The 22,726-nt window shown below is 44.4% G+C and overlaps 1 protein-coding gene across 1 annotated transcript in view; it reads right to left on the bottom strand.

Moving 5' to 3' along the window:
* Positions 1-22,726, bottom strand: part of LOC110524461 (inactive N-acetylated-alpha-linked acidic dipeptidase-like protein 2) — a 282,881-nt gene that overhangs the window by 178,962 nt on the left and 81,193 nt on the right. The window contains exon 2 of the mRNA XM_021604123.2: positions 10,012-10,513. Within this exon, the coding sequence (XP_021459798.2) occupies positions 10,012-10,513 (502 nt within the window). The remainder of the gene's footprint in view (positions 1-10,011; positions 10,514-22,726) is intronic.

Below are 22,726 nucleotides of genomic sequence, written 5' to 3'. Positions count from 1 at the left end.
TGAGTTCAAAATGACAAACCACCTGCAGAAAGAGAGGCGTCTCCCGGACTGTTAATGTCAACCGTCTCGAGCGAGGCAAGGCTTCTCCCATTGATCATGACTTGTACATTGTATTGTGCCAGACAGAAATTAATTTAAAGAATTCCTTGCTTTTCAATAATCCCAAACCACCCAAGGCCTCTAAAACAAAATCTGATAGGGGACTAGAGAGCTCTGAATTTGACCTGACATCTGAACGCAAAGGAGAATCCATGACAAACTGAATTTCAACAAATACATATATTTTAGAGTTTAATCTACTGTATCCAACTACAATGAAGTCAAATGGGAACTTTTCGTTTTATGCAGACTCCTTAAATAGTTTTTACACATTAGTGCATTCCAGTACATAAGGATGAAAGGTCCTGGAGTGGCCAGAGTCCTGGGGGAGACTGCTGGAGTGGTCTGGTGGATTAATCATCATCTAGGGGAGGCAATTAAAACTCAGGGTTACAGGGGAGGCCAGCTCTCCAGGTGGGGAGAGAAGAGAGAGGGATGAAGGAAGGGAGGAGAACCAGGGAGAAAGAAGAGAGAATGCATGTGCGTGTGTGTAGGGTGAGTGTGTGTGTGTGAACATTGCCAGGCAGCAACAAGCCTACTAAACCCAGGCCAAAAGCTCACATCTGAGCCAAGGTGACATCTGAAGGCAAATGTCCCCGGTGCTGTCCCAAATGGAATGGCCTGAGTGAGACAACCGTGTGTCACTGCCACCTTGACAGGGAGGGGACCTCTCCACGGCACACATGCACCACTCTTACTCTGCTCCAAATCACTGGCACTCAGTTCATGTGGTGAAGATAAAAGAAAAATCAGCAAGGAGGAACATTTGCAGCTGATATGTGGCAGAGGCCTGTGGCAAAAACATCACAGCACTGTGTCTATGTGATGAAGGGAAAGATATGATCATATCTGTGGGCAATGGGCTACATTGGAAAGAGGAGAGCATTTACCTCAACACCCAATGTATGAAGTGTCTTGTTTAGAGTGTATTGAGGGACATTTTGTAATGCTGTTTCCACACAAATATGTTAAGGATTGTGTCTGGTCTGTGTCTCTCTCTCTCTCTCACACACACACACACTCACACACACACACACACACACACACACAAAATTGTACCTGTCATTGGTGGTGTGGAAGCTCACTGTTTTAAAAGGCAGGAACCAGATGGCCTACTCCCTCTACTCAACAGAGTATGTGTCTGAATGCAGTATGCTCATAGCTCAGCTATGTCTGCAGGACATTAATGGGCTTCAATCAGATATGGACTTCGTACATTTGCATAAGCAGAGACACACATGCAAGGCAATGTAAATTATTGAAGAAAACAAAAAAAGACTGTTATTAAAACAGAAAAATATAACTTCAGGCTCAATTTCATAATTCCCAATCCTTTAATATTCAAACTTTTTTTACAGCTGTGACCATATTGATGTTACAGTATATAAACAACTGCAGTAGTTTCTAGAAAGCATATGTAATGTCCTCATCCTGGCTGGATAAAACAGGAAAATAACTACCTGCCACGATATGTGTGACAATTATTATCAATCTCCCTGGCCCTGAAGGCAAGTTCACTTCAAAAAGCCACATGCAAGATCTCGCTCCACTGGCTTTGGCACAGAGCATGAGGTGGGTCCTCTGTTCCCAGTATAGTTCCTTAACATAATGCTTAGCTCTTTAGGCTATAGTCATGAATAAAACAACACATATCCTAAATCTGTTCTATGGAACAATGTACAGAAACTCTTGACAACTCTTTTCATCACAGTATTATCACAGAGCCTCACCTCCCCAAATAAACAAGTCAGGTAAACAAACAGTGATATTAACAACTCAATGCAGCTTCAGAATTAGTTCTAACACCCTGCTATGACAAATCAAAGCCTGGCACTGTACTTCATCCTTTGTACCAAGAATGTACAAGAATGTATGATGGGGCTTTTAAGGCATTTCAACTTAAAATGGGGTCGAGGTGCCTTTCAACTTCAATGAACAGTATGATGTTTTATTAACATGCTGTCTCTAAATAGCACAGGGCCTTGCTCTCAGAGTGTGTTCACAGGAGGATAAAACAGATCCTGATGACAGCACCTTGACTGCTTCTTCAAGGCTGACTTCAGCTCACGATTAGCCATAGAAGGCCAGGGCCTCAATTCTTATCTAAAGAGCTTTGTGTTTATGCACACAAACGTAGGACGCCTGATGGCGCTCAGGGTTCAGCTCCAACGCCGCTCTCCCTGCCACAGCACAGCTGCAGTAAAAGCCTCTTTAGAGGGGGGAGTACAACCCTGCACATACTGTACTGTATTCCAGGAAGTCCATTCAGACCATGGCCCTGCAGTGAAACAGCGAGAACCTCCCTTTCCTTTCCTGGCCTCTACAGTTAGGCCATGAAAGGATTAGACAATTTACCCACAGTGCAGTGGAGTTGTTCGTTGAGACAATACGTGTCACTCATAGTAACTGTCCAGAGGCCCATTGACTACAGCAGCCCATTGACTACAGAGGCCTATTGACTATTATCCGACAGTGCTGGAAAATAAACCAAACATGGACGGTGAGCGCTGCCATGCTGAGCAGCCTGCTCCCTGCTAGTCACTCCCGATATAAAACTCAGAGCATTGTCATCGTTTACCTCGGCATGTTGGGTGCTGTTTTTCATTCTAATGTAGCAAAGAGTGGACGATTCAATAAAGAATGTCTGAGAGGAAAGTCAACACTGGCAGCACAAATGATTCTGTATGGTAATCAACCTGTTACTTCACATCTGGCATACGATTATCAGGTATTCCCTTATACAGTAGTTACCCAGACATAATGCCTATGTAATGCCTAGCGGTTAAGGGCGTTGGGCCAGTAACTGAAAATTTGCTGGTTTGAATCCCTCATCTGACTAGGTGAAACATTTGTTGGTGTGCCCTTGAGCAAGTCACTTAACCCTAATTGCTCCAGGGTCACGACCCCACTCTCCGAGGGTGTCTCAGGGGAATTGGGATATGCAAAAAACATTTTATTGTTTTTAAATAGGCCAAATGTAAGAACCCACCTAATTATTTTTATTAAGATGGTAAATGCAAATAGATGAATTCTCAATGGCACTTGTTCAAAGATGTATTCCTACAATATATTTGAGACAGTGCCCTCTAGTGAAACTACCTCATTATCCCCTGTATAATACTTCTGTATGTCAACTATCTCCCCTTTGGGATATAGCCATGTTGTTGTGTGGAAGGGAACCTAACAGAAAGAACTTAGGAGAATATAGTGGCAGAACGGTCTGTTAAGGCTTGCTGAGTAGGGTGCACCTCTCTGTGGATAAAACAATTAAGCTAAGAGGAATGGGTGGCAGGCAACAACATTTTTCTTAATGGAAAGAAGTCCATCGATCTAAGAATCTGCTTCTCCAAACATGCTCCACTAATCTTGGGTAGACAGGCTGTTCCAGTTGTAACAAGCACAAACAAATCAAGGCTTCCACATGGACAACCAATTCAGTGGGGACCAACACATTTACAGTACCAGGCAGTGACTTGTGGATATCTGCACCACTCTGATCCAACCATGCCTGGAGTATGCCAGTGTGTTGCTGGTAGTCTGCACGAAAAAACAACAAGCTGCACTGGACAGGGTACAAAAGAAGGCAAGCAAGATGATAACAAAAAACAGAGACATCCCACTGACCCTCCATCACTACAGTCACAGGGTGAGCAAGCAGCAGTAAGATTGACCACCGTCTACATAATTTTCTACCACAGAGACAGGGAGACAGCATTGGCAGTCCTCTGCATTCAGATAATTTGCATTCAGATAATTTGCTTCATTAACAAGAACTTCATCCAAACCCTTTTTAACACTTAAAAGAAAAAGAGGGTTATAATAAAAATAGAAGTTTTGTTGAACATGACAATTACACCATTTTGATTGACAGGGGCATTGACTGCCACAGGAAATAACAGCAATCAAGTCATCCCTTTTTGTAAAAAAACATTGTCAGGACAGCCTCCCTTAACATACTTTATGGATGTCAACTGACAGAGGGAGACAGTAGCTGTAGTAGGAAAGCGGAGAAGACAAAATAAAATACAAATGGGAAAAGATGTTCAGTTTGAAAACATGACACTCAATGCCCATCACAATTAAAGAGTATTCAAACAGATATGATTATTTATTTTTTATAAAAAAAATTCTCCCCAATTTCGTGGTATCCAATTGTAAGTAGTTACTATCTTGTCTCATCGCTACAACTCCCATGCGGGCTCGGGAGAGACGAAGGTCGAAAGCCATGCATCCTCCGAAACACCACCTAACCAAGCCACACTGCTTCTTAAAACAGCGCGCATTCAACCCGGAAGCCAGCCGCACCAAAGTGTCAGAGGAAACACTGTGCACCTGGTGACCTGGTTAGCGTGCACTGCGCCCGGCCCGCCACAGGAGTCCCTAATACGCAATGAGACAAGGATATCCCCACCGGCCAAACCCTCCCTAACCCGGACGACACTAGGACAATTGTGTGTCGCCCCATGGGTCTCCCGGTCGCGGCCGGCTGCGACAGAGCCTGGGCGCGAACCCAGAGTCTCTGGTGGCACACCTAGCACTGCGAAGCAGTGCCCTAGACCACCCGGGAGGCGGGTGAATACAGATATTCAAATCTAGATGTTTGTAATTAGAATAAGTGCATTCATCACCAAAATATTCAGAACTTTGTAATTTGGTTTCAATTGTTTACGGTGAGTCATGAATGGTCATTCTATAGCATGGCGGCCTTGGCACTGTAAAAATACGACCAGTAAATGGTGCAGCTAAAATGGAGGAGAATAAAAAATGTATCCAAAGTCTGCTACTGTATGTGTAAGAATCATCCCAGCAGTGTCACCCCGACACAGCTGTGTAGAGCTAGAACTGTCTGTCATTCACTCAGTCATCGTGATACCTGAGCTGCATTGGGACCTGCTTTATAAGAACCTCTTTTTATATTGAAGAGTGAGATCTCAATAAAACATATCCCCAACCGTTTGGCTCCGTTCACCCACCTCATTATTATTACTCATTAACTTTTGAACTTCCACTCACTGGGATGGATTACAACTGTGATGGTGACCTTTGACTTCCAATGGACAATCAAGTCTGACTATGATCACAAAGATGATCATCGGGAGACTTAGATCTAATGACCTCCTTTATCCCATGACGCATCTTCACATCATTGTATTACTAGTCAGAGACTATGGCTGGCACAATTATGTGAAGTTTAGCCGATATACTAAAGGTCCAATTGAAGTTGCACATTTTGTTAAGTAATTGCCATCTGTAATGTTGTCTGTTCCAATTCTGAGGTACATTAGATTATTAAATATTGTGCTGTCATGCAAGGAAGGGCTGGGCTGCAGGAGTAGGGCAGAGGAGGCAGAGTGAAATACGACTGCAGTGTTGGAGTGTGGCGTACAGGAGGCAGGAGGGAGACATTACCTTGGTGTCACCCAAAACGATCTAATGATCAAAATGACCTCAGCAGCTAGAGTCACTTTGGTAATCTCCTGCTTAATCACTGTTTGTTTTAAATGTCTTGGGCTCACAGTGGATCCATCCGGCATGGCTGATGGGCCGTGGTTCTGACTCCTGACACCCGTAGCCTACTGCTCCCTTCCACCACAGAGACAAGCTCCCTAGTTTAATTGCTTTTCACAAACCAGCACCCTGGGCTTCACACTCGTGGACGTTTGGTTGGACTGAGCCAAAGTCGTGCATGCAAGGGCTCATCCTGCTAGTTGCCATAGCAGCAATCTGTTTCCCAAAGTTGATTTTCAAGTTCTTCTTTTAAAAACAAATTTCACTGCTTCTAAAAATCGACCTGAATTGACCTGAATGTTGGGGGAGATGTTGGTAATTGCTGGTGCTTGTTGAAATATTGGGAGCGCCAATTTGGCTTACAATACTTTTCAAGTCCTCATTATTTCTACACTCTTGCGCTGGAGAGAGTTTGACCAATCTCTGTCCTGTCTCATCATGCCACTGCCTCCCTCGCCCATCAGACGACTGCTATGCAAGTTCCATGTTCACCAAATGGACGCTGTTTGACATTATTCTACATCCTGCTCCACCAGGAAGTATGAGCTGTGCCAGGAGAAAATACAATGCCATTCAAACATACCATTATCTATCTGTCTGCTCAAATGCAGTTTCTCTTTAAGAAGAAGAAAGTGCTGTCCTGTTGTCCTGGGAGTGACAGTGGGACTAGAGTAGTCTCCTGCTTATTGATGGCCATTGTAATGCACCGTTATTAATTATGTTTCACCCCCCCCCCCCGGGAATATCAATTTCATTCTACAGCAATCGATCTCAACTTGTATCCTAACAATGGGTCTTAGCCTTGAGTGAGCAGTGGTCGAACAGATTCAGCAGAAGCTGCATGCGGGCATGCACACACAGTCTCTCATTCTCTCTCTTACATACACAATAAACAGACACAGCTCATACCTTACTGTCACGCCCTGATCTGTTTCACCTGTCTTTGTGATTGTCTCCACCCACCTCCAGGTGTCACCCATTAGTCCCTGGGTATTTATTCCGGTGTTCCCTGTTTGTCTGTTGCCAGTTCGTCTTGTCATGTCAACCAGTGTGGTTTTCCGTGTTCCTGCTTTTTCTCTTTTCTCTCTCTTTTGGTAGTCCTCCTGGGTTTGTCCCTTGCCTGCCTTGACTCTGAACCCGCCTGCCTGACCATACTGCCTGCCCTGACCTCGAGCCTGCCTGCCACTCTGTACCTCCTGGACTCTGACCTTGTTTATGATCTCTTGCCTGCCCCTTGGACTAATACATATCAGAGACTCAAATCATCTGCCTCCTGTGTCCGCATCTGGGTCTTGCCCTGTGCCTTTGTACTTATAGCACACTAAGAATTATTACAGCACAAAAAAGTGAAACCTAAAACATTGGGCATGCTGAAATACAGTACCGTACTATGCACACTATACTGTATATGACCATATATAACATAATTGCATTTCTTTAAATCTCCTTTTAGATTTGTATTTACATCCTACATTATTCGGTATACCAAACATACTTTTATTGATTTAAGTGTCACACTATAATAGCTGTATGCCGACTTGGCAATGGTTCATGTTGACAACCAATTAGGTCAATTATTCAATTCCCATGCACCTCAAGCATTTCCCATATGACACTATATTCCCACAACAATATTCTGTTCTTTTTATTCAAAAGCTTTCAATCATAATGAGATGTCTGTTAAAGAATGCATAATATCCTCACTAAGTCTAGGTATTCTACCAAAGGAATGTTACCAGTCCTATCACCAGGTTATAATATAAGCCCCAGATTACCTTGTGGTGTAGTCCATTCACAGCCCTCTCAGTGGAGAGAGATTCATTAAGAGGGAAGGATGGAGGGATGGAAAGAGATGTATTCTAGTCAGAGCTACAAAAATCCTAACACCCGTGCACAGGTATATGGAGGTGTGAGTCTCATTTCTGGGCATCGTTCTATATTTTTATAACTACGAACCCAAATGTGTTAAAGGTAGATAAGAAATATGTGGTACAATAAGACTCTTACTGTATTTATTTGTCATATTCTAGCTGTAATCAAGATAACGTTTTGCGGCTGCTCCACCTGTTAGAGAATCAACATCATTTTTAAACGCTGCGCTTACTCACACGTTTCTCCTGTTGAGTTTATGATTGGCACCCTACCAGCCGGGTTAATATGGCTCCAGTTGATGATTAATGTAAGATTGTCTATATAAATTCAATTTGGCACCAAACCAAAACAGACTACATTTGCACAGAGAAACAGTCTGGCTTCATCTTTTCATTCAAATGGGTCTGTCTCCATGGGGAATAAAAAAAGAACTGACAATGTTATGGGGCAATCTAGGTCAATGACACATAACACCACATCACACAATATCTTTATGAGCCCAACGGTGGTAGAAAGCCATTCTTCATGATGGGCACACACTGGTTGAATTAACATTATTTTCACATAATTCCAATGAAATTACGTTGAACCAGCGTGGAATAAACTCTGAATTACTGTCTGTGCCCAGTGGGTAGCTACAGTATTTGGCCAGGCTATGTGTACTGTGTTCTGGCCTGTTTTAAAAGCTGCCACCCATGTTTGACACTAAACCTAGACAGTTTGTAGCCCCCCTCTCTGTTTGGAGATGGAACTGACCAGGAGACCAAAGGTCTCTAGCAGTATCTTCTTAGGTCTTCCAGAGCTCTGTTACAGTAATCAGTATGTCCAAACAGTTTTTATTTTCTTCTACACAAACCCTCCTTCCTTATCCGCCTGGAGACATGACCCTTAATCTGACTTTGGGATTATTTATTTCAATTGGTGAGGATGAGAAATGCTCCCAACATGCTGGACTGTATCAATTACAGGGCATAATTAGTGAGTGAGTGTCTCGGGGAGATAAAGAATAGCATTAGAGAGACACAAACAGAGGGAAATTTACTTCTTCCAGGGATTTTCGGCTAATCCAATTTCACCGAGACTGTTTATGCGCCTGCACGTTTCTTTGAAGTGTAAATGGTAAAAGAAGCAAACACATACAGTAATGAGCCAAAGAAATATCCGCGTCTCAGCATAAGAGTCTATACAGGGGAAAACAATGGGCCTTTTGGCAGGAGAAAATGCCCAAACATCAGACTATTACATACCGTTGTTCATCATAGCACACTAAATCCCACCCTTCTATTTATGTATGGTCAATCACCAAGCACACAGTACACTGACTAAATAAAGTTCATTGTAGTCTACTAGCCTCCTGCAGAAATCCGAGTGGTCACAAATAAAGTGGAAAGAGCTGAGGCATCCAAGCAGGGCAGAATGCCGTTAGTTAATGTGGGAGAATTACTGAGGATAAAACCATTTCACGTAACAATTTTATTTTTTAAACATTCTGAGCTAACACAATATCCCCTCTCCCCATAGAGCATCACTTTGGGAGAGAGATTGCAGGATTCCCTCTGTGCCATAGCTGCAGGAAGTAGGGGTGCTGAATGTGCCAAAGCACCCCTGATTTTTTTTTTTTTTTAAGTGTTATTTTTCTTCACAAAAGTAGTGCACTGGGCCTTTACTAGTCCCATATTAGCGGGCTGATATAGCCCCACCCCCAAACAGGTAGTTCATCCAAGGTATGAACTATGAGTTGGTGGCTGAATGCATGATCATAATGTTAGTTGAGGTTACAATACTGTGTCTTTCTCCAAGAGAATCTGGGCTCTGCTGTTGGCCCTGCCGCCTGAAAAATAAATGTGACTAAATAAATAATAAATACACTAAACTGCAAAGCCTGTTTGGGAGTCAGATTGTCTCAGTTCAGTTGAAACTGAGTTATCTTTCTGACACAAATATACATGTATTCCATGATCCTTGGCACCAAAACAATATCATGCCACCAGAGGTTTGTCGGCATTTAATTTAACATTACTACCTGCTTGGGCCCTGTCCCCGCCTGTCAGCTATACACAGCTGGGCATGGAGTGAACAAGGCCTTCTTGTCACTAGTGGGGATACAGTGTGCTACAGTGTTTGGCTGGGAGACTGTCTTTGCTAGAAGGATGCAGGTCCCTGAGAGACTGTTACAGAAAAGCCCACATCTGCTTCCTAAGAATGTCTAACTTTCACTCAGACAGAGAAAAGCTTTCAGATGGGGCCGCAGGTTTATTGGCTGAGAGATCAGCAGCAAACAATGTGCTCTAAATCACCTTTGCATGACCTGGGAGAGCCTCCTTCTCAGAGAAACACTTCCAAATGAATGTAATTTTCATGCAAATCATCTCAGCTCTCTACTTATTGTTCTGCAGCTGCGCATAATGCCTCCACACTAAGAAGATGCATTACCTGTAATATTATACACTCTGTCTCTAAACGATCTACAGGCATTGAGGCAAAACAGAGAATTACGGAGTAATTGGTGTATGTGTGAAAAGGCCTACCTACCTGTGCAGAGCCTGGATCTTCTCAGCTGTGATGTCCCTCAGCAGCTCCTCCAGGAGGTCTGTGTCAGTGGGGGGTTCAGGGGTGGGCTTGTCCGTGCTGTGGGCGTAGTGGCCTATCAGTAGCCCCAGGATAAAGAGCCCTACACCTGCTAGCAGGTACTTGACCAGGCTGCAGCTGCTTCTCCGCTGGCCCTTGGGTGGAGCCCTGGTGAAGTGGGAGATGTAGTTGGGGTCCTCCTGCAGCCGCTCAAACCTACCGTGTGGCGAGACGGACACAGAGGGCTGGATGGGCTCCAGGTCTGGGTCTGGATCAGCACGGTTGGAGTTGCCCACGGTCCGATGCTCCACACACTCCAGCTGGAAGCGGTCCAGGCCTAGTCCCGGGTCCTGTAGCTCCTTTTCCATATCCCACTCCAGGTCCAGGGCGGATGCCTGCAGTTCCTCCCGCTCCAGAGACCCTGTGTGGGCCGCACGCACCTTCCTGTACGCCATGCCTTCAAGACCTGGATACAAACAGATTACACAGAGGTCTCTGTTATTATCCCAGGTTAACAAGAGCACTGAATGAGGGGTTGGTTAACAGCTAATCAACCAAATTGATGAACTTAACCTTTCAGTATATCATACAGACCTACACTGAGAGAGCCTGTGCAGTTGGACCTATGCACTGCATTACCACTGACGCGCATGGCACACACATTGTTTCCTGGGCTTACATCACCATAACAATTCAAAGGTGATGTATTTATGTGGCCCAAGGGTTGAACTCCAGCACCCTAACTAAATAGTAAAGAGCATTCCCACGAAACCCAATTAGAGCATGCTAAGTTCACTACAGCTGCTGAAGCAGATCATTAAGGGAGATGACTGAGTGGGATCAAATTCATAAAACGGAGCCCAGTGTCTTAGTATACCATCAAATGTAACTGTCCCTTTTACTGACACTGTTATCAAACTCCAAACAGCAGTCCAATCGATAATAACCAAAAAATCCAAACTGCCACGAAACTCAAAAGCACACCAAAGCCACTTATTCTTTCAAAGACATTGCTTTAAAGACTTTCTTTAAACAGACATTAGTGAAATCTGTTGCTATGAAAGTTATATTGCACCACCCTGAGCAGCAAGAGAACACTAAGTGATCTCTCTGAGCAACACTTTTCTTCAGTTTCTCTGAAGAAAAGAGAAGAAAAAATGTATAATTTTAATATGGTCCCTTTCACATTGTATACTTTGCAGTCAGAATGGTCATTTAATTTTGTGTGGGTGTTTCAGGGAGAGGAGGAAGAAAAGCTTGTTCCTTGCTTAAAAATAACATGCCTGGATCTGACATCATGTGGCTGTTTGGGGTTTTAGGCTAGGTTTCAATATAAGCACTTTGTGACATCCGCGGATTTAAAAAGGACTTTATAAATACATTTGATTGATTGATTGATGGTACGAATGCAGCATAGACATAGGCCTGAGAATTTCCCCACATCAATCTTCAATTCGCCACTAAACGTCCATTATTTCTGCACAGAGTCAGATAAAAGATTCCCTCTCTGCCAAGGGACAAAGTTAATTTTAATATTGACCCTTGTCAACCAATAGTTCAGAATGCACACGCACGCACGCACACACACACACACACACACACACACACACACACACACACACACACACACACACACACACACACACACACACACACACACACACACACACACACACACACACACACACACACCCAGTGCCACTCCCCACCCAGCCTTACCCCATGTGGACTGGCATAGTCTACTGTACATATGGTGGTGAGGGGAAACAGCAGCTCTCCCATGCAGAGTGACAGCTGACATTTAATCACAGGAACACCAGCGATTTAATGCCTTTCAACTCTCAGACAAAGCCATCCATTCTAATACTGTCTTTGACTTTTCCATGAAGGATGCCAGACTGACACCTCACATGGTAAGGTATATCAAATACATGCTTAGCATTTTATTAAGTATCAGTAAAAACAAAGCCATGTTCTTGAGCATGAGTATTTCATTTAGCGTTTTATTAGGTGCCCTGGTATTGCTGGTTCTTGTTAAAATGTAAAAAGACATACAGTACATAACCAACCTGCTAAATACCTGCAAATCAAGTTGCTATTGCTTTCTTTTATTCATGCACACTTATTAGAAAAAAAGGTGCTATCTAGAACCTAAAATGGTTCTTCGGCTGTCCCCATAGGATAACCCATTTAAGAACCCTTTTTGGTTCCAGGTTCTACATAAAGGGTTCTACATGAAACCAAAAAGGGTTATCTTATGAAGAGAGCCGAATAACCCGTTTAGAACCCTTTTTTGTGTGTATGTATGATCTATGAACTACGAATTGCAGTAATTTTTGTAAAATTGCACAGGAAGAAATGGCAGTGGTTTTACGGGCGCCTAACCAATTGTGCTATTATGTGGGGTTTTTTTGCAACTTATTTTGTACATAATGTTTCTGCCACCGTATCTTAGGACAAAAAAGAGCTTCTGGATATCAGGACAGCGATCACTCACCTCAGATTAGACTAAGATTTTTTCTTCAACAAGCAGGACGCACAGGATGTACTTCAGACACACGACAAGGCCAACATCCCCGTCATTGGCAAGAGAAAGAGATGCAGGTATAGACACAGGGTGGGGTGCCTCGTAAGGATCCGCAGACGGCGAGTGGGAAAGCTGCCGTTTCCGCCAATATTACTTGCCAAAGTGCAATCATTGGACAATAAAATAGACAAGGTACGATCACGAATATCCTGCCAACGGGACAATAGAAACTATAATATCTTATGTTTCACGGAATCGTGGCTGAATGATGACATGAATATTCAGCTAGCGGGTGTCTTATGATAAACTGTAGACCACACTATTTGCCAAGAGATAACAACCTATCCCTCAACATAATCAAGACAAAGGAGATGATTGTGGACTATAGGAAAAGGAGGACCGAGCATTTCCCCATTCTCATCGATGGGGCTGTAGTGGAGCAGGTTGAGAGCTTCACGTTCCTTGGTGTCCACATCAACAACAAACTAGAATGGTCCAAACACACCAAGACAGTTGTTAAAACCAGTTAGAGCTCTAGGGGCGCTATTTCATTTTTGGATAAAAAACGTTCCCGTTTTAAGCGCGATATTTTGTCACGAAAAGATGCTCGACTATGCATATTCTTGACAGTTTTGGAAAGAAAACACTCTGAAGTTTCAGAATCTGCAAAGATTTTGTCTGTAAGTGCCCCAGAACTCATTCTACAGGCGAAACCAAGATGATGCATCACCCAGGAATTAGCAGAATTTCTGAAGCTCTGTTTTCCATTCTCTCCTTATATGGCTGTGATTGCGCAACGAATGAGCCTACACTTTCTGTCGTTCGCCCAAGGTCTTAGCAGCATTGTGACGTATTTGTAGGCATATCATTGGAAGATTGACCATAAGAGACTACATTTTCCAAGTGTCCGCCTGGTGTCCTGCGTCGAATTCGGTGCGCAATTGCCAGCTGCTTCTACTTTACCATTTGATTCAGGGGAGAAAGCATGTGTCCAAGAACGATGTATCAATGAAGAGATATGTGAAAAACACCTTGATGATTGATTCTAAACAACGTTTGCCATGTTTTCAGTCGATATTATGGAGTTAATTTGGAAAAAAGTTCGCATTTTGAGGACTGAATTTTCTGATTTTTTTTGGTAGCCAAATGTGATGTATAAAACGGAGCTATTTCTAATACACAAGGAATCTTTTTGGAAAAACTGAGCATCTGCTATCTAACTGAGAGTATCCTCATTGAAAACATCAGAAGTTCTTCAAAGGTAAATGATTTTATTTGAAGGCTTTTATGTTTTTGTTAATGTTGCGTGCTGGATGCTAACGCTAATGCTAACGCTAAATGCTAACGCGAAATGCTAACGCTAGCTAGCTACTTTTACACAACTGATTGTTTTCCTATGGTTGAGAAGCATATTTTGAAAATCTGAGATGACAGTGTTGTTTACAAAAGACTAAGCTTGAGAGATGGCATATTTATTTCATTTCATTTGCGATTTTCATAAATAGTTAACGTTGTGTTATGCTAATGAGCTTGCTGATAGATTTACACAATCCTGGATACAGGGGTTTTTTCATAGCTAAACGTGACGCAGAAAACGGAGCGATTTGTCCTAAACAAATAATCTTTCAGGAAAAACTGAACATTTGCTATCTGAGAGTCTCCTCATTGAAAACATCTGAAGTTCTTCAAAGGTAAATGATTTTATTTGAATGCTTTTCTGTTTTTTTGTGTAAATGTTGCCAGCTGAATGCTAATGCTAAATGCTACGTTAGCCATCAATACTGTTACACAAATGCTTGTTTTGCAATGGTTGAGAAGCATATTTTGAAAATCTGAGATGACAGTGTTGTTAACAAAAGGCTAAGCTTGAGAGCTAGCATATTTATTTCATTTCATTTGCGATTTTCATGAATAGTTAACGTTGCGTTATGGTAATGAGCTTGAGTCTGTATTCACGATCCCGGATCCGGGATGGGGAGATCAGAAAGGTTAAGAGGGCACAAAAAAGCAGATTCCCCCTCAGGAAACTAAAAAGATTTGGCATGGGTCCTCAAAAGGTTCTACAGCTGCAACATCGAGAGCATCCTGACTGGCTGCATCACTGCCTGGTACGACAACTGCTTGGCCTCCGACCGTAAGGCATTACAGTGGGTAGTACGTACGGCCCAGTACATCACTGGCGGTGTCAGAGGAAGGCCCTAAAAATAGTCAAAAACCCCAGCCACCCCAGTCATAGAATGTTCTCTCTACCACCACATGGTAAGCAGTACCGGAGTGCCAAGTCTAGGACCAAAAGGCTTCTCAACAGATTTTACCACCCAAGCCATAAGACTCCTGAACAAGTAATCAAATGGATACCCGGACTATTAGCATGGTCCCCCCAACCCTTTTTTTACGCTGCTGCTACTCTCTGTTTATCATCTATGAATAGTCACTTTAACTATACATTCATGTACATACTACCTCAATTAGCCCGACTAACCGGTGCCTCTGCATATTGGCTACCCGAACTATCTGCATTGTGTCCCGCCACCCGCCACCCACCACCCGCCAACCCCTCTTTTACACTACTGCTACTCTCTGTTTATCATATATGCATAAGTGCATCGATGACATCGTCCCCACATTGACTGTATATTTTTTATTTTATTTTACCTTTATTTAACTAGGCAAGTCAGTTAAGAACCTATTCTTATTTTCAATGACGGCCTAGGAACAGTGGGTTAACTGCCAGAACGACAGTTTTTTACCTTGTCAGCTCGGGGATTCGATCTTGTATGTACATTTCCCAACCAGAAGCCATGGATTATAGGCAACATCCGAATCAAGATAAAGGCTAGAGCAGCCGCTTCAAGGAGCGGGAGACTAATCCGGACGCTTATAAGAAACGCTGCTACGCCCTCAGATGAACCATCAAACAAGTAAAGCATCAATAGAGGATTAAGATTGAATCCTACTGCACCGGCTCTGACGTTGGTTGGGTGTGGCAGGGCTTGAAAACTATTAGGGACTACAAAGGGAAACCCAGATGTGAGCTGCCCAGTGACGCGAGCCTAACAGATGAGCTAAATGCCTTTTATGCTCGCTTCAAGGCAAACAACCCTGAAGCATGCACGAAAGCACCAGCTGTTCTGGATGACTGTGTGATGACGCTTTCGGTAGCCGATGTGAACAAAACCTTTAAACAGGTCAACATTCACAAATCCGCTGGGCCAGACGGATTACGGGGGCGTAATCCAACTGTCAAGTGTCTTCACTAACATTTTCAACCTCTTCCTGACCGAATCTGTAATACCTACATTTTTCAAGCAGACCACCATAGTCCCTGTGCCCAAGGAAGGGAAGGTAACCTGCCTAAATTATTACTGCCCCGTGGCACTCACATCGGTAGCCATGAAGTGCTTTGAAAGGCTGGTCATGGTTCACATCAACAGCCTCCTCCCGGACACCCTAGAACCACTCCAATTTGCATACCGCCCCAACAGATCCACAGATGATGCAGTCTCAATCACAATCCACACCGCCCTTTCTCACCTGGACAAAAGGAACACCTATGTGAGAATGCTGTTCATCGACTACAGCTCAGTGTTAAAAACCATAGTGCCCTCAAAGCTCATCACTAAGCTAAGGACTCTGGGACTAAACACCTCGCTCTGCAACTGGATCCTGGACTTCCTGACGGGCTGCCCCCAGGTGGTAAGAGTAGGCAACATGTCCACCACACTGCTCCTTAACACTTGGGCTCCTCAGGGATGTGTACTTAGTCCCCTCCTGGATTCCCTGTTCACCCACGACTGTGTGGCAAAACACGACTCCAACACCATCATTAAGTTTGCTGACGACACAACAGTGGTAGGCCTGATCACCGACAACGATGAGACGGCCTATAGGGAGGAGATAGGAGACCTGGCAGTGTGGTGCCAGGACAACAACCTCTCCCTCAATGTGAGCAAGACAAAGGAGCTGATCGTGGACTACAGGAAAAGGCGGGCCGTACAGGTACAGCTGCACCATCGAGAGCATCCTGGCCATTGCATCACCGCCTGCTCGGAATCTGACTGTAAGGCGCTACAGAGGGTACTGCGAACGGCCCAGCACATCACTGGGGCCAAGCTTCCTGCCATTCAGGACCTATATAATAGGCGGTGTCAGAGGTAAGCCCATAAAATTGTCAGAGACTCCAGTTACCCAAGTTATAGACTGTTTTCTCTGCTACTGCACGGAAAGGGGTACCGGAGTGCCAAGTCTAGGACCAAAAGGCTCCTCAACAGCTTCTACCCCCAAGCCATTAGACTGCTGAACAATTCATAAAAATTGCCACTGGACAATTTACATAGACACCCCCCACACTGCTGCTACTCGCTGTTTGTTTGATACCTATGCATCGTCACTTTGCCCCACCTACATGTACAGATTACCTCAGCTAGCCTGTACCCCTGCACACTGACTCGGTACATGTGCCCCCTGTATATAGCCTCATTATTGTTATTCTGATTGTGTTACTTTAATATTACTTTTTATTTTAGCCTACTTTTAGCCTATATTTTCTTCTTCTTGAACTGCACTGTTGGGTTAAGGGCTTGTAAGTAAGCGTTTCACGGTAAAGTCTACACTTGTTTAATTCGGCGCATGTGACAAGCAAAGTTTAATTTGATTTGATGCATTGTCACTTTAAGCATTCCTACATGTACATCCTACCTCAATTAGCCTGACTAACCGGTGCCTGTATATAGCCTTGCTACTGTTTTTCACTGTCTTTTTTACTGTTGTTTTTATCTCTTTACTTATATATTGTTCACATAATACCTATTTTTTACTTAAAAATCACACTGTTGGTTAAGGCCTGTAAGTAGGCATTTCACTGTAAGGTCTACATCTGCTGTATTCGGTGCACGTGACAAATAAACGCTGATTTGATTTGTCATTTTGACTGAAATCAAATGAGACAACTGATAATATGGTGAATGTACAATAGCTACCAACACGTGATCACCTGATTGCCAAGGGCAGGAATGAAGACATCACAACTAACTGTGTATGTTAGTCTTCAGCCAACACATTCAAATGGCATCACACTGGCCTTACCATGGACTTTCTAGCATTAATACTGAAATGAACTGTTGATCTACTCATCTATTCCTTTTCAAGTTATACAAAAAAGAACAACTCTAAGTATATACAGAATATATTGTATATGTGCAGTAGCCTTAGTAACTATAGTTGTTATAATGCCCTGATAGCACTCCATGGTTAACCTTCAGGGCACACAATGGAATACAAATCTGTTTGTGGATCAGTGTTGGAGAGGGGAGAATAACATTGGGATGCTGAGGGTAACCCTCTTCTTTAACTTTCACCCCTTAGATGCCATTGACAGAGAGATTGAAAGAAAAGTCCTAGACCTTTCTTGAATGCCTGTATCTGTAACTATATTATTTATTAATATAATTTCCATATGTTTCAATACTGATGAGATGCTGAACAAAAATTTAAACGCAACATGTAAAGTGTTGGTCCCATGTTTCATGAGCTGAAATAAAAGATCCCATAAATGTTCCATATGCACAAAAAGCTTATTTCTCTCAAATATTGAACACACATGTGTTTACATTCCTGTTAGTGAGCATTTCTCCTTTGCCAAGATAATCCATCCACCTGACAGCTGTGGCATATTAAGAAGCTGATTTACAGCATGATCATTACACAGGTGCACCTTGGTGCTGGGGACTTCACACTGCCATTGAAGAGGAGTGCAACAATATTCTACAGGCCACAATCAACTGCCTGATCAACTCTATGAGAAGTAGATGTGTATGTGCAGCATGAGGAAAATGGTGGTCACACCAGATACTGACTGGTTTCCTGATACTCATCCCAACCTTTCATTAAAGGTATCTGTGACCAACATATGCATACCTTTATTCCCAGTCATGTGAAATCCATACATTAGGGTCTAACTAATTTATTTCAATTGACTGATTTCTTTATATGAACTGTAATTAGGTAAAATCCTAGACATTGTTGCATGCTACATTTATATTTTTGTTCATTACAGTAAAAGAGAAATGTGTGTGTGTTTGTGTCCGTGTGTGGAGCAGGTTATTGTGCGTGGGCGTGTGAGTGGGTGAGAGAGGGAGAGGGTGGGAGAAAAAAAAGAGAGAGTAAATATTTCCCAGCACAGTCCTGCCTACCCATCATCTCATTTGACATGACCTTGTCAGTTGCCGTAGTTACAAAACATGAAGCCAGCTGTCGATCAGTTTAGCTGTTGAACATTTCACAGAAGGGCAAAGAAACTGGAGAAAGGTGACGAGAAAAACTTCAGCAAATTATTGCCATGGAATACCTACAACTCGCTGCACAACATAAGCAACACACAATGCAAATGCTGTTGCCAAATAAACAGTAGCAAACTCTATTTCATGGACAGACACAAATGCCAATTGTAAGTGTAGTAAGTATATGCTTGGTCAAAAACTACTGTGGGCCAACAGTGGCTGGAACTAACGTTGCGCCAGCCTGGAGGAATAAGAGGAAGCATGGCTGCTGTGCTGTTTTGCTACAGTACTATTCATTTAGAACCAGCATCTGGCCCAGCTCTCAGAATATGTTACTGGCCTGGGCCACCAGAGCAAGCCTTTATTTTTATAGTGCTCATGAATAAAATATTCCATCCCCAGGGTGTGGCCCAAATAATTCTACTTTATGGATCTCTGCATTAAATCTCAATGTACAGTAGATGGGGCATGTCTAAGAATGCTAGACAAGAAAACAATAACATGCACCACATCCATTTCCTCAGATCTGAGCCTGTTATCTGCTCTGAAATCAGAAGAAAGTCTTACCTTCAAATCAACTCATAGGTTGGACATTCTGGTATTATTATTGGTATTGTGTGTGCACCACGCTAAATCATTTAATTGTGTTTCTAATTGTTGCGGAGCCTAGTGTAGTAGTTCCTTGTACACACAGAATCCATACATAGAATACTTCCATTATGATGTAATTCTAGAAAATTATTATGTACAAAATCTTTTTAGTTTTTTCAGCTTTTACAGAGACGGATAGCTTTGTAAATGTAAAAAATAATAATCTCATCAATGTGTCACGACTGCCGAAGTCGGTTCCCCTCCTTGTTCGGTGTTTGGCGGTCGACGTCACCGGTCTTCTAGCCATCGCCGATCCATTTTTAATGTTCCATTTGTTTTGTCTTGTTTTCACACTCACCTGATATAAATTCCCTAATTTCCATGTTGTATATTTTACCTATGTTTTCCCCCATGTCCTTGTCGGGAATTGTTCGTTGTATGTATTGGTGCCATGTATGTTATGAGGTGCGATGGGTTTTTACCCACTTTCTTTATGTTGTATGTTGGTTTTCGGAGTTTCGTTCTCCTGCGCCTGACTTCACTGCCACCAGCACGCACCCCATTACAGAATTGCCGACCACTCATGGAGTCAGCAGGAACAGGTGCCCCTGGTATAGGGGTTGAGGAGCGCATCCAGGAGCAAGCGAAAGTAATCCACCATCTGGACGCCATCATGGTTCAAGTTATCCAGACCCTGGACCGTTGGGAGAGACGGGGAGGTCCACCAGCACTTTCAACCATGCAACCTGAACCTCTACTACTCACTCCTTCTGCAACGGGTCCCAGTGGGATAAGTCTCACCCTTCCCGGAGAGTATGATGGGACGGCGGCATGGTGCCAGGGTTTCCTGTTACAGCTGGACCTATACCTGGGCACCATTTACCCAGCTCCCTCGGAAAGGGATAAGGTGTCCGCCCTTATCTCGTGCGTCTCACGGAGAGCTCTGGAGTGGGCCAACATCGTGTGGGGGGAAGGAGATGTGGCGTTGGAGGATTTCACCAAGTTTACCCGCCATTTCCGGCGGGTGAGCAGCGGGTGAGTGCCTCTTCCAGCTGAGGCAGGAGACGAGGAGCGCCCAGGAGTTTGCCCTAGAGTTTAGGACCCTGGCTGCCGGCGCGGGATGGAATGACAGGGCCCTGATCGACCACTACCGTTGCAGTCTGCGCAAGGACGTACGTCGGGAGTTGGCCTGCAGAGACACCACCCTCACATTGGATCAGCTGGTGGACCTGTCCATCCGGCTGGACAACCTGCTGGCTACCCGCCGACGTTCAGATCAGGGTCTGGTGGTTCCATCCCCTCGCACCCACTCTCCTGAACCTATGAAGCTGGGAGGGGTGGTGCGTATGAAGACCAGAGGGGTTTCAGTTCGAGCACCATCTGTGGCCGCAGAGGACACACTGCCGGTCGGTCCCTCTGGGAGTTGAGGCAGCAGGCAGGGCACTCTGGCGTCACCCCAGGTGAGTCTGCACCACTCTCATCCAGAGTCCTCTGTTGTCCAACTGTTTGTACCTGTTCGTTTTCCTGATTTTCCCACGCATTCCCAGCATAAGGCGCTCGTCGATTCAGGATCAGCTGGGAATTTTATTGACAGAGGGCTCGCTCTTAGTCTAATGATCCCCATTATCCCTTTGGCTAGACCTTTCCCATTTCACTCTCGGGATAGTCGACCATTGGGGTCTGGGCTAATCAGGGAAGCTACTATCTCCCTGGCCATAGGGACGCAGGGGAGTCACGAGGAGAGAATCAGTCTCTTTCTCATTGACTCACTTGCATTTCCCGTGGAAATGGGCCTTCTCTGGTTAGCTCATCATAACACCACTATTTCATGGCAAGAGAGGGCTCTCACGGGGTGGTCACGACAGTGCTCGGGGAGGTGTGTAGGGGTTTTCGTTGGTGCTACTACGGTGGAAAGCCCAGACCAGGTCTCCATTGTGTGCATCCCCCCCGAATATGGCGATTTGGCTCTCGCCTTCTGTTAAAAAAGAAGGCGACTCAATTACCACCCCATCGACGAGGGGATTGTGCGATAAATCTCCTGGTAGACGCTGCACTTCCCAGGAGTCACGTGTGTCCCCTGTCGCATGCGGAGACGGTGGCTATGGAGACATATGTCTCCGGTTCCCTGCGTCAGGGGTACATTCGGTCATCCACTTCACCCGTCTCCTTGAGTTTCTTTTTTGTGAAAAAGAAGGATGGAGGTTTGCGCCCAGGCATTGATTATCGAGGTCTTAATCAAATCACGGTGAGGTACAGTTACCCGCTACCTAATATCGCCATGGCAATTGAGTCAATGCATGGGGCGCGCTTCTTCACAAAACTGGATCTCAGGAGCGCATACCACCTGGTGCGTATCCGGGAGGGAGACAAGTGGAAGATGGCGTTTAGTACCACCTCAGGGCATTATGATTACCTCGTCATGCCGTACGGGTTGATGAATGCTCCATCAGTCTTCCAATCCTTTTTAGATGACATTTTCAGGGACCTGCACGGGCAGGGTATAGTGGTGTATATCGATGACATATACTCCGCTACACGCACTGAGCATGTGTCCGTGGTGCGCAAGGTACTGTTGGAGCATGACCTGTACGTCAAGGCTGAGAAATGCCTGTTCTTTCAGCAGGCCGTCTCCTTCCTAGTGTACCGCATTTCCACATCAGGGGTGGAGATGGAGAGTGAAGGCCTTTCAGCCGTGCGTAATTGGCCGACTCCCACCACGGTAAAGGAGGTGCAGGGTTTTTTAGGGTTTGCCAAATACTACCGGAGATTTATCCGGGGTTTTTGTCAGGTGGCTGCTCCCATTACCTTACTGCTGAAGGGGGGTCATGTACGTCTGCAGTGGTCAGTTGAGGCAGACAGAGCTTTTGGGCAACTAAGGGCTCTATTTACCTCGGCGCCCATGCTAGCACATCCGGATCCCTCTTTGGCGTTCATTGTGGAGGTGAACGCGTCTGAGGCTGGGATAGGAGCGGTGCTCTCTCAGTGCTCGGGTACGCCACCGAAGCTCCGCCGCTGTGCCTTCTTCTCAGCCTGGCGGAGCAAAACTATGACGTGGGGGACCGGGAGCTGTTGGCTGTAGTCAAGGCCTTGAAGACGTGGAGACATTGGCTTGAGGGGGCGGGACATGTTTTTCACCCGTTTTGTTTTCACCCTTTCGTACAAACCAGTTTCCCAGAACGTTAGCTTCTTATGGCAGTATTGAGTAGCTTGGATGAATAAGGTGCTCAGAGTAAGCTGCCTGCTAGTCAGGCCGAGAAGCTAAGATATGCATATTATTAGTGGA

The sequence above is a fragment of the Oncorhynchus mykiss genome, chromosome 5 (genome assembly GCF_013265735.2).
Source record: "Oncorhynchus mykiss isolate Arlee chromosome 5, USDA_OmykA_1.1, whole genome shotgun sequence".
NCBI lineage: Eukaryota > Metazoa > Chordata > Actinopteri > Salmoniformes > Salmonidae > Oncorhynchus > Oncorhynchus mykiss.
The sequence above is the reverse complement of the archived record's forward strand: the minus strand, read 5'-3'. Positions and strand labels throughout refer to the sequence as shown.